The 12,972-nt window shown below is 40.9% G+C and overlaps 1 protein-coding gene across 2 annotated transcripts in view; it reads right to left on the minus strand.

Moving 5' to 3' along the window:
• Window positions 1-12,972, minus strand: part of EVC2 (EvC ciliary complex subunit 2) — a 427,809-nt gene that overhangs the window by 255,183 nt on the left and 159,654 nt on the right. For both annotated transcript variants that reach the window (XM_053704149.1, XM_053704148.1), the window contains exon 9: window positions 9,656-9,807. In XM_053704149.1, coding sequence (XP_053560124.1) covers window positions 9,656-9,807 — 152 coding nt within the window. The remainder of the gene's footprint in view (window positions 1-9,655; window positions 9,808-12,972) is intronic.

The raw sequence follows: 12,972 nt of genomic DNA on the forward strand, positions 1-12,972 counted from the left end.
CAAATTAGTATGTATGGTAGCTAAAATATGGTCAGGAGGTATAACAGGAGTAGGTACAGACTCCTCCTTGGACAGAGGCGAAAATTGTTGAGAGAGGGCATCAGCCCTAACATTCTTACTACCAGGCATGTAGGAGACCACATAATTAAACCAAGACAAATATAGCGCCAATCTGGTCTGTCGGGCTGACAAATGTTTTGCTTCAGATAGATAAGTTAAATTCTTGTGGTCAGTAAGAATGAGCACTGGCATGCTAGCACCCTCGAGAAGATGCCTCCATTCCTTGAGTGCCAAAATTATGGCCAGTAATTCCCTGTCGAAAATTTCATAACTACACTCCACTGGAGACAATTTCTTAGAGAAGAAACCACACGGATGCAAGGAACCATCAGGCGCAGGACGTTGAGACAAGAGGGCACCTACTCCAGTCTCAGACGCATCGACCTCAAGAACGAAAGGCAGGACAGGGTTAGGATGAGCCAGAACTGGAGCGGCAGCAAAGGCAGTCTTAAGACTATCAAAGGCCTTAATGGCAGGAGGTGACCAATGGAGTGGATCATTCTCTTTACGGGTCATGTCTGTGATAGGTTTGACCAAGGAAGAAAAGTTTTTAATAAACTTTCTATAGTAATTGGCGAACCCCAAGAAACGTTGAATAGGCCGAAGATCAACTGGGCGAGGCCACTGCAGAACTGCAGATAACTTGTCAGGATCCATGGAGAACCCTGCAATGGAGATAACATAACCTAGAAAGGTTACTTGAGTCTGATGGAACTCACATTTCTCGAGTTTACAAAACAGGCCGTTCTCACGTAGTCTCTGAAGAACCCGTGTAACATCAGAACGATGAGCCTCAAGTGTGGGTGAGTGTATGAGGATGTCGTCTAAGTACACCACAACACACTGTTGCAACATATCTCGTAGGACATCATTAATAAATTCCTGGAAAACAGCAGGAGCATTACATAGGCCAAAGGGCATTACAAGATACTCATAATGCCCGCTCCTGGTGTTAAATGCTGTTTTCCATTTGTGGCCCTTCTTGATCCTAACGAGATTGTACGCTCCTCTCAAATCAAGTTTAGTAAAGACCGTACTTCCCTTGAGGCGGTCAAAGAGTTCCGTAATGAGCGTAATAGGGTAAGCATTCTTAATGGTAAGTCGATTAAGACCCCTATAATCGATGCATGGTCTTAACTAGCCATACTTTTTCTTCACAAAGAAGAAGCCAGCCCCTGCAGGAGAGCAGGATTTGCTGATGATCCCCCGCGTCAGAGCATCGGCAACATACTCCTCCATAACACAATTTTCTGCAACAGACAGAGGGTAAACCCGGCACGAGGAGGAATGGCTCCGTGTTGCAGGTCTATGGCACAATCATAAGACTGGTGAGAAGGCAACGTACCGGCACGCACCTTGTCAAAAACATCTAGGAACTCTCGGTACTCCTCTGGCAATTGAGATACCGAAGAAGTGCACAAGACTAACTGGTTTCCGAAGACAAGTGGAAATACATTGCGGGGACCACAACAAAATTTCAGACCTGCGCCAGTCGAGACTGGGATTGTGCTTTTGGAGCCAGGGATAACCCAGAACAACCGGAAAATGTGGAGAGTTTACCTGGAACTGGAGGGTTTCAAAATGGAGAGCCCCAACAGCCATGGACAACGGAGCAGTTTCGTGAGTAATGATTGCGGGCCTGCCTGAAGGGGCCTGCCATCAATGGCCTCAATAGCAAGTGGAACGGACCGAGACAAAACAGGAATGGAGTGCTTTGATACAAAAGCACTGTAAATGAAATAGCCTACAGCACTGGAGTCAACAAGAGCCTGGGTGACTATGGAGGAGTCCACCCAGGAAAGGACAACCGTGACCAAAGGTTTCTCCTTAAGCGGTTCCGGGGACGAGGATAAAGCACCCAAGGTCTGCCCCTGACAGGACCTTAGGTGTGAGCGTTTCCCGGCCGTGTAGGACAAGACTTCAAAAGGTGGCCCTGTAACCCACAATAGAGGCAGAGACCCTCCCTCCTCCTAAAGGCCCTCTCTGCCGTGAAGAGACGCGTGAATCCCAACTGCATCGGCTCAGTACCTGGTGACTCGGGGCCAGGAGGCATGGGAGGAGAGGGAGGCATGGGAGGGAATGAACACGTAGGAGACAAAGGAACAGGAGGCTTCCGCAAGCGCTCCTTGAAAGAGGGCCTCTCTCTGAGTCTGATGTCAATTAGGATCAAAAAAGACACCAATGCCTCGAGATCCTCTGGTAAATCTCTGGCAGCAATTTCGTCTTTAGTCGCATCAGAGAGCACATGAAAGAAGGTGGCAACAAGGGCTTCATTGTTCCAACCAACCTCTGCGGCAAGCGTACGGAACATAGCATACTGAGCAACAGATCTTGTACCTTGCTGAATGGACATGAGTCATTTAGCAGCAGAGGAGGAGCGAGCCGGAACATCAAATACCCTTCGAAAGGAGGCCACAAATTCAGGGTAATTTGAAATCACAGGTTTATTAGTCTCCCACAAGGGATTAGCCCAGGCAAGAGCTGTGTCAGAGAGTAACGAGATGAGAAATCCCACCTTAGCTCTGTCAGAGGGAAACACCTGAGGTAACATCTCAAAGTAAATGCCCACGTGGTTCAAAAAACCTCTGCACTGAATAGGATCGCCTCCATATCGCTGAGGTAGAGGTGCAGAACCGAAAATGCTCCTGGTAGATCTAGGTGCAGCAGCGGAAACAGGAGCAACCATAACTTGCGGGACACTTTGGTCCAAAAGTGCAGTGCGAGTCAGCAGGGTTTGCAGGGCTAGTGCAAATTGATCCAAGCGGTGATCCTGTTCATCCATCCTGGAAATGATGGCAGGTAAAGGTGGATTATTAGCACCATCAGGATTCATGGCCTTTTCGTAATGTCAGGGTGCCAGGAATCAGACTGAGACAAGAAGTGCAAAAATAATCACACCTATATTAACAAAAAAATAATAAGTGCACAAGTCAAATAACAAGACAGGAGTCAAAACCAGAGCTGGTAGTCAGACGAGCCGAGTCAGGAGCCAAAGTGAAGAGTCAGGAATCAGGAACAAGGAAAACAGCAGAGTCAGGAACAAGCCAGGGATCAGGAACCAGGAAGGACGTCAGACAGCCAGGTAATACACAGGAACTCTCACAAACAGGTCTGAGACAACGCAAAGGCAAAGCATACTGAACAGAGGCCCTTTAAATAATAAGTGATGACATCACAATTCTGAGACTGCATCCTGTCTCACACAGATGATGCACACCAGTCTGGCCATAAAAGGAAGTTCAGGAAATGAGCATGATCCCGCACAATGCACCATAGTCAGCAAGAGAGGTGAGTAAAATAACTGCCAGCAGTACATGGCAAACAAAACAGGGAAAAAACCGTGACACTTTCTTGATTAACTATAGTAGTAGGAGTCCACAATTATTGTCCTTTATGAATTGTCCAGAAAGTCATAGAATAGAACAGTCATTCAACCTTCCGACTTATTATAGGTTTTATCCTTCAGCAGCTGTGTGCCAGACAATCATTAACTCGTATAAGAAGGTACAAGCTTGTCAATTTTCTTAACATTAATAAACTTGTTGATATTTTACATATAAATTATTTATACACAAAATTTTTTTTTAGAAAGTTTTAAACTTTCTGGGTTCCTGAGAAAAAGAAAAAGTGGGGGTTACTGTATTCTGATAGAATGAGCTAAAAGCCTGAGGTGTAAATTATCTGTAGTATGTTAATTACTATGAGGTAGACGTCTATTCCAAATCTCCAATATTTTTTGTTAAAGGTCCATTTTCATTGTCTTTAGGTAATGGTAGCATTCTAACTGCAGCAGGTCTGAGACCTGATTGTACAAATCTTTTAGTCAGGGTATTTTGTTAGATTTCCATAATCTAGGGATGAGTTTTTTACTCCATTGAGCATGATCAGTAATAGTGTGAACTTTGCTTTATGCTGAAGCTTGGGGGTGGCAAAGAACAATATGAGTTGCGGACTAGGATGAACATCCATCTCTATTATTTCTGATATGGTTTTAGTGACTCAGTTCCAACAGGAGTTTAAGTGTGGACATGTCCACCAGATGTGCAACATAGAGCCCACAGGGCAACATCCCCTCCAGCACTTGTTGCTAATAAGTGGGTTAGTGTTATGGAGACGCTAAGGAGTGAGGTACCATCTGCTTAGGAACTTGAAATGGACCTCTTGCATGACGGCAGATGAGGAGGCGGTCCTAGCTATCTTGAATGATTGCAGCCATTGTTTGTGGTGTATGTCTTCCCCTAGTTCCCTATTCCTCTCCCATGTGTAAGAATGTGTAGATGATTTGCTAGGTAGTAGTAGGAGTTTATATACAATGAAAATTAAATGACTGGGGACTTCAGTACTGACACACAAAAGTTCAAAGGGTGTGAGGCCTCTATTAATTTTGGCTTTTTCTGTATGTGTAGCAATGTAGTGTGTAAGCTGGTGTCTTGTGAGCCATGATGAAAATAATTTCTTACCCCATTCTTGAAGTTTGATTAAGGGAGCTATCTGGCCCTGCTCTAGAGCGAAGTGTAACACTCCTTCTCTTAGTTTGTACTTATTTCTGAAAGAAAGGCCAACTGTCGAGTAAGGCAGGTTAGGGTTTTCTCTAATGGGTAGCACTGGCGAATAGGGTCTAGAACATTGTGTATTGGTGGCTATCATCTTGTCCCATTTATGTAATGCTTCTGCAACTAAAGAGAACTTAGGTATAATGTGTGGGCGGTCTCTATGCGGTATCCAGGCCAGGGCTCTCATGTTTCCCTTCTCGAATATATGGTTTTCTTATTGGACCCAGGCTTTGTGGTCCGAGTTATGACACATTCAATTATTTTCTGTAGCAGTATAGCTTTCCTATACTGCTGCATATCTGGGACCCCAAACCCTCCCTCCTCTCTGGGGAGACACAGTGTGTCTGCGCACTCTGTTTTTTTCCCCATTCCATATGAATTTCTGTATGAGGTTTTGCAACTGTGGCATATAGTCTGGAGAAAGTGGGATAGGAAGTGTCTGGGAAAGATATAACAGCCGTGGAAGAATGTTAATTTTTATTATGTTGACTCTCCCTAGCCATGAGACTGGTTTGTTTTTCCAGGATATAAGATCCTTAGCTCTTTTGTCTTTTAAAAGTAAGTAGTTTTAGGAGTATAGGTCCTGTGGGTTAGGAGTCAAAAAGATTCCCAAATATTTAAGTTTATTATGTGCTATCTTAAGTTGGTATTTGATTTTAAGATAGTTGATTGTGTGTTGGGGAGAGGATATGTAAAGAGGTGGAAGTTTGAGACTTTCCCATATGAGTCAAGCTCATATAGAAGTTCCGGGAGAGTATCTGATATGTTGGTGATTATAAATAGAATGTCATCGGCATAACATTGCCTGTTTGTGTTCCACTCCTCCAATACTGAGACCAGATATTTTATTGATGAGTAAAAATTTCTGGGCTAGAACTTCGATTGAATGGATAAAAAGCAGTGGGGAGAGCGGGTAACCAGGGCCTGAGCTAAAATCTTAACCTCAGTATTAAAGAGGGATATTGGCCTAAAGTTCTGGGGACAGTCAGGGGGCTTTCCTGGTTTGGGTAAGACCATTATATGGGTTTTGGTTTCTGTCAATTTATTGAATAGGACAAGGAGATGGGGGCTAAGTAGTGATTTGTAGTTTTTATAGTATTTAATGGTGATACCGTTAGGTCCAGGGCTCTCACCGTAAGGGATGTCCTTTATATCTTGGTTTTCCGAAGTAAGGGGTGAGTCTAGGTATTCAGAGTCTTCTTTGATGAGTTTGATCAGGGGAGGTCCTTAAGGTATGTTCGGATTGGTATGGTCTCTAGGTTATGATGGGTTGGGGGCGTTTTGTTGTGTGCTGTGTAGGTTGTATAGGGATTCAGAATATTTTTAAAAGGAATTTGCTATATTCTTACTGTTTTATATTTCTGTATTGTCAGGTTTCTTAAGGAAGTGGATATATGATTTGCATTGTTTGTGCTTCATTGTATGTGCTAGAAGTCTACCTGGTTTGTTGCCTTGATAAAAATAGTACTGTTTTAAAAGTAGGCAGGTACGGACTGAGACCAATCAGGGCTCCAGGCAAAAATTAGGGAAGGGCCCCCATTTATGCAAATGAACATGGAAGTCTCCCTGCCTTGCCCCCACCAACCCAAGGGCCAGGACCCCCAGCGTCAATGGCTAGAGACAGTGCCCCCAACCTCCAGGGCCAGACCCCACATGCCATGGCCCTCACAGCAACAGACCCCAGACAGGCCTCCCCACATCCTAGTGCCCCACAAGCTACAATCCCCACATCCTTGCACAAGGCCCCCACTTTGGGGCCAGGCCCCCACTAAACCCACACTTAACTGCTTAAGTGCTGGGCCCTCAGTCCAAGTCCTATTTGCCTGGCTAATCAGTCCGTCCCTGAATGTAGGGCGTTTTGTTGTTAATCTTCCTGCACTACTCTATATCATTACAGGCTTTTGTTAGGGATTCAGAGATATTTGAGTTTATAGGGTTCTCCTTTATGTTTTTTCTCTAATTGAATGATGGTAGATTGAAGTTTTTCATATTGTATTCTACGTTCTTTTGATTTTTTCTTTTGTGTTTAATTAGTTCTCCTCGTATGGCACATTTATGGTCTCACGGTTATTAGCATAAGTGTGGGCATGGTTGTTGAGTGTTAAAAAAATTGGCTATATTCTTGTTTATTTCTGAGTTTATTAGGGGGTCAGACAGTTAAATTGTCATTGAGTCTCCATATATAGTCTACCACCAGGGGTCTCTGGAGAGAGGACAGCACACGAAACTGGGGTGTGATCAGTCCAGGTAATTGGGCCTACGTCGCATTTGGGTAATAAATGTAAGGCCGTGGGAGTTTGTGAACCAGTAATCTATCTTTTTGTGTGCATTTGAGTAAGATGTATAATCTCTACTCACGGGATGTAGAGTACGCCACACGTCGTGCAGGTTTAGTTTTGTCATGTAGGACTTGATCACTTTTATTTTGTGTTTGGAGATGCTGGAGGTGTTATTGGAAGTGTTTAGCATTGGGTTTAGTGGGACATTAAAGTCTCCGAAATAAGATCCCTTTCATATGGTGGATTCTGATTTTTTTACTTATTTTAATATTTTTAATTTGGCTTGCTGTCACTTACAGCATTCTGGTTAATTTTCTAGTATTGTCTTTCACACTGCCTTTCCACCTGACGCTGGGATAAGAAGATTATTATCCAGGAAATTGGTCTGGCAGCTGTGCAGAACATAACAGTAATTTTCAGTAACCCTGGTGAGTAATGTTAGCATAACCTGGCGAGATATAAAAGCCAAAAAAAAAAGGCCTCACCAAACATATACAGTACATATAAAAAGGGACCAAGTCCTATTCATCCTATGGTGGACAGAACAATAAAAGGGTATAGGTAGTCATGTGATCATTTTATATTTTAGGATGTGTGGGAGTCTTTCTATCCTTGTCTTGGTAAGTATTGGTCCAAAAAGGCAAAGATACACCAAATACACCTGAAGAAACGGTCATTGACGACTGAGAAATGCGTTTTGATACATTTTATTGCTTTTATTAAAGTTCATATTTTATACCACAATTTTTTTTATCCATTGGTCAATTTATCTCACTTAGTTTGAGTGAATTTTTCTGGATTACTAAGCCATCATTCAAGCTGATTCAGGAGAATCCTTGTTGCTTATTATTATCTACCCTAGCAGCATTTACAATCACAAGGCTATTCACCAGAGACCAACTCATTTATCAATGGCTTACAGCTGATCGAAGGTTTACAGCTGACCGAGTGAATTGCCAAGAGTAGAGCTAGCTGGACGGCTTACAAAGTTCCAGAAGGCTTTTGTTGCACTTCTCAAGTGCCTGATACTCTGTGAGAATAATGTTATCTAGGTGTGTGTCTCATCAATCACACTTATTGTGCACTATTGTGGCGCCTTCTTTTTTTACATTTTTCCAGATTTGTCTTACCATCAAGCATTGGAAGGAGGGAGCTGCTGCTATCTTGTGAAGAGTTGTCTTGACGACATATTTGGGAATTTTTTCATCATTATACACTGCATAAGTAGTTGTTTAATTGTTGAAGAATTTGTTGAAGGGGTTTTCACTTTGTTTAGTATTATATGCATTGTTTTTCACTTGTGGATGTGCATTTGGCTTTTTAATTCACATTTAAGTTTATTCTTGTTCAAACGTTTTATTTAGCACAACATCACATATATTGAGTTTGGCACATCCAGCATCATTTGTGTTTTTTCTGTCCCTTTAAGTAACAGCCAGGGTGCAGTATCAAAAGTTAAAAAAGTGTTTAAAAGGAATGCTCTTGCTGCATAAAACTTAAGGGGACAGTCTAGTCAAAATTAAACTATCATGATTCATATAGGGCATGTAATTTTTAACAACTTTCCAATTTACTTTTATCATCAATTTTGCTTTGTTCTCTTGGTATTTGATCATAGCTAAACCTAGGTAGGCTCATATGCTAATTTCTAAGCCCTTGAAGGCCACCACGTATCTCAGTGCATTTTGACGTTTTTTTACAGTAAGACACTGCTAGCTCATGTGTGCCATATGGATACAATTGTGCTAACTCCTCTAGAGTTATTTATGAGACAGCACTGATAGACTAAAATGCAAGTCTATCAAAAGAACTGAGATAAGGGGGCAGTCTGCAGAGGTTTAGATACAAGGTAATCACAGAGCTAAAAAAATATTAATATAACAATGTTGGTTATACAAAACTGGGGAATTGCTAATAAAGGAATTATATATATTTTAAAACAATAACCATTCTGGAATACACTGTCCCTCTAACATTTATTCTGATCACTTTAAAAATATACAAAATCCCATGACGCTTCGGGAACTCACTGGTACCTTTATCAAATGGATTCAGCACAATGAATTACACATTATCATATATGTATTAAAAATGTTGTAGTTGTTAAAACTACTGTATTGTTCCTTCCCCAGACAACTCATTTTCCAACACTCTCTAGACAGTTGTAGAATATGTGTAGATCCAACTACTTATCAGCCAGACTCTAAATGGTTGTAATAGGCTGCAAATTTTAGAGAATTAAGAAAGAAATATTATTCTGACCCATTAATCTCAAAGTTAACATCAATGTCAACACTGGAGCCCTCTAATAAAAAAATCTGGTATCCTCCTAGGGCTAGTGTGATTTCCTATTACACATATTTAATTCACCAAACTGAGCTGGATAATATATACAGGGCATTTCCCGTGTATCGGACACATGCAGCTAAATACAACTGCATCAAACCCCCATTTTACAAGAAGGGATATCTTCCAGATATATATCCACAAACTATAAAGCCTATTTGAAAAGTGCAGAAATGATGTAAAAGTGCTTAGATGAATAATGTGAGTCATGGGGACTTCTAGATTCTGTTTTGTCTCCTGCATCTTTGAATATTAATTTCCTGCCTGCAATGTTTATTTGATGAGCTCTGGAATTACTATTGATAAGTATGTGTTTGTGTGTGTACAGAAAGGAGCGCCACCGGGGCCAATTATATTTATGAAATCTGTCCGCTTTGTTTTAATCCACAGATGCAAGACAGAAATGTGAATACTTACTCTTCCAGTGCTTGGAGCATGTTTTCTGCTTCCTCAAAGGCCAAAATGTCAATCATTTTGTCATACACGATAAAATCTTCATTAGCATTTTCTTGCAAATTGATTTGTGACTGCTCCAATTTTTGCTCATTTTTAAATTTTGATTTGGTCTCCTAGAACAGATTGAATTGTTTAAACTGAAAGCAGTTAGGAAAAAACATTTGTACAACAAACCCCCCCATCCAGAAATAAATATCATTCTTTGTTAGCAGAAAGAAAAAGATTATGTACACCTCAAATCAAATGTAAAATTTGTAAGATGAAAAAATGTGTACTTCAAAAAAAGTCTGCAGTCTTCTTTTCAAAGAAAACCAACCCTGATTAAATGTGTCCTTGCTTATCAGCAAAGAAAATATGTAATGAACTTTATGAACTGAATAAAAAGTGGTGTTATAATAAGCTGGTAATAGCTATGAAGAATTAATAGCTGTAGGTCAAACTTCATATGAAGAAACAAAATTAATTTTTAAGAGATCTATCTGCATGCAACACACACTTCAAACCTTGAATTGAAAAGAAACTTACGGCTAGATTACGAGTTGTGCGTTAGGCTTAAAAAGCAGCGTTAGCTGGTCCTAACGCTGCTTTTTAACGCCCGCTGGTATTACAAATCTTGCAGGTACAGGTGTACCGCTCACTTTTTTGGCCAGACTTGGCAATACCGCAAATCCACTTACGTCAATTGCGTATCCTCTTTTTTCAATGGGACTTGCATAGCGCCGGTATTACGAGTCTGCCAAAAAGTGAGCGGTAGACCCTCTCCTGTCAAGACTTGTACCGCATTTTAAAGTCAGTAGTTAAGAGTTTTACACTACAAAGCCGTAGCATAAAACTTTTAACGAAATTGCTAAAAAGTACACTAACACCCCTAAACCAAGGCCCTCCCACATCGCAAACACTAAAAGAAAATGTTTAACCCCTAAGCTGCCGAACCGGACATTGCCGCCACTATAATAAATATATTAACCCCTAAACTGCCGCACTCCACCTCGCAAACACTAGTTAAATATTATTAACCCCTAATCTGCCGTCCCTAACATCGCCGCCACCTAAGTACATTTATTAACCCCTAATCTGCTGCCCCCACCGTCGCCGACACTATATTAAAGTTATTAACCCCTAAATCTAAGTCTAACCCTAACACCCCCTAACTTAAATATAATTAAAAGAAATCTAACTAAAAATTCCTATCATTAACTAAATTATTCCTATTTAAAACTAAATACTTACCTATAAAATAAACCCTAAACTAGCTACAATATAACTAATAGTTACATTGTAGCTAGCTTAGGTTTTATTTTTATTTTACAGGCAAGTTTGTATTTATTGGAACAGCCAATAGAATGCGAGCTCAATCCTATCGGCTGATTGTATCAGCCAATCAGAATCTAAGGGACGCCATCTTGGATGACGTCACTTAAAGGTACCTTCATTCTGTTTTAGTCGTCAGAAGAAGAGAATGCTCTTCGTCGGATGTCTTGAAGATGGAGCCGCTCCGCGCCGGATGGATGAAGATAGAAGATGCCGTCTGGATGAAGACTTCTGCCCGGCTTGGATGAAGACTTCTGCCCGTCTGGAGGACCACTTCGCCCGGCTTGGATGAAGACGTCTCCCGGAAAGTCGAACTTCAGGGGGTTAGTATTAGTTTTTTTTAAGGGTGTATTGGGTGGGTTTATTTTTTAGATTAGGGGTTTGGGCTTGAAAAAGAGCTAACTGCCCTTTTAAGGGCAATACCCATCCAAATGCGCTTTTCAGGGCAATGGGGGAGCTTAGATTTTTTTAGCTAGTATTTTATTTGGGGGGTTGGTTGTGTGGGTTGTGGGTTTTACTGTTGGGGGGTAGTTTGTATTTTTTTTTTTACAGGTAAAAGAGCCGATTACTTAGGGGCAATGCCCCGCAAAAGGGCCTTTTTTTGGGGGGGGGGGGCTTTTTTTTTATTTTAATAGGGCTATTAGATTAGGTGTAATTAGTTTAAATATCTTGTAATTTGTTTATTATTTTCTGTAATTTAGTGTTTTTTTGTACTTTAGCTAATTTAATTTAATTAAGGTAATTGTATTTAATTTAGTTAATTTATTTAATTATAGTGTAGTGTTAGTTGTTAGTGTAACTTAAGTTAGGTTTTATTTTACAGGTAAATGTGTGTTTATTTTAACTAGGTAGTTAGTAAATAGTTAATAACTATTTAATAACTATTCTACATAGTTAAAATATATACAAACTTGCCTGTAAAATAAAAATAAACCCTAAGCTAGCTACAATGTAACTATTAGTTATATTGTAGCTAGCTTAGGGTTTATTTTATAGGTAAGTATTTAGTTTTAAATAGGAATAATTTAGTTAATGATAGGAATATTTATTTTGATTTATTTAAATTATATTTAAGTTAGGGGGTGGTTAGGTTTAGGGTTAGACTTAGGTTTAGGGGTTAATAACTTTAATATAGTGTCGGCGACGTTGGGGGCGGCAGATTAGGGGTTAATAAATGTAGGTAGGTGGCGGCGACATTGGGGGCGGCAGAGTAGGGGTTAATAAATTCATAAGTATAATGTAGGTGGTGGCGGTGTCCGGAGCGGCAGATTAGGGGTTAATAATTATAATTTAGGTGTTGGCGATGTCGGGGGCGGCAGATTAGGGGTTAATAAGTGTAAGATTAGGGGTGTTTAGACTCGGGGTTCATGTTAGGGTGTTAGGTGTAGACATAAATTTTATTTCCCCATAGGAATCAATAGGGCTGCGTTAAGGAGTTTTACGCTGCTTTTTTGCAGGTATTAGACTTTTTTTCAGCCGGCTCTCCCCGTTGATTCCTATGGGGAAATAGTGCACAAGCACGTTACACCAGCTCACCGCTGACTTAAGCAGCGCTGGTATTGGAGTGCGGTAATGAGCAAAATTTTGCTCAATGCTCACTTCTTGTCTTTTAACGACGGGTTTGTAAAAACTCGTAATACCAGCGCTGCATGTAAGTGAGCGTTGAGTGAAAACTGCTAGTTAGCACCGCATAGCCTCTAACGCAAAACTCGTAGTCTGGGCCTTACTTATCAGTTATTTCACTCTCCATAGCGCAGCCATTACAAGATTTAAAACAGCCGGCTTGTGCGTGCTATATGGCTGCGTTGAGCTCCATACTGCACAAAATACAAGCGCTGTTTTGACGTGCTCGTGCACGCTTTCCCCATAGACATCAATGGGGAGAGCGGGTTAGAAAAAAAACTAACACCTGAAGCGCGGAATGAAAAAACTCCATAACGCAAACCCATTCATATCTATAGGGGAAA

This window comes from Bombina bombina, chromosome 2, assembly GCF_027579735.1.
Source record: "Bombina bombina isolate aBomBom1 chromosome 2, aBomBom1.pri, whole genome shotgun sequence".
In the NCBI taxonomy this organism is placed as follows: Eukaryota; Metazoa; Chordata; class Amphibia; order Anura; family Bombinatoridae; genus Bombina; species Bombina bombina.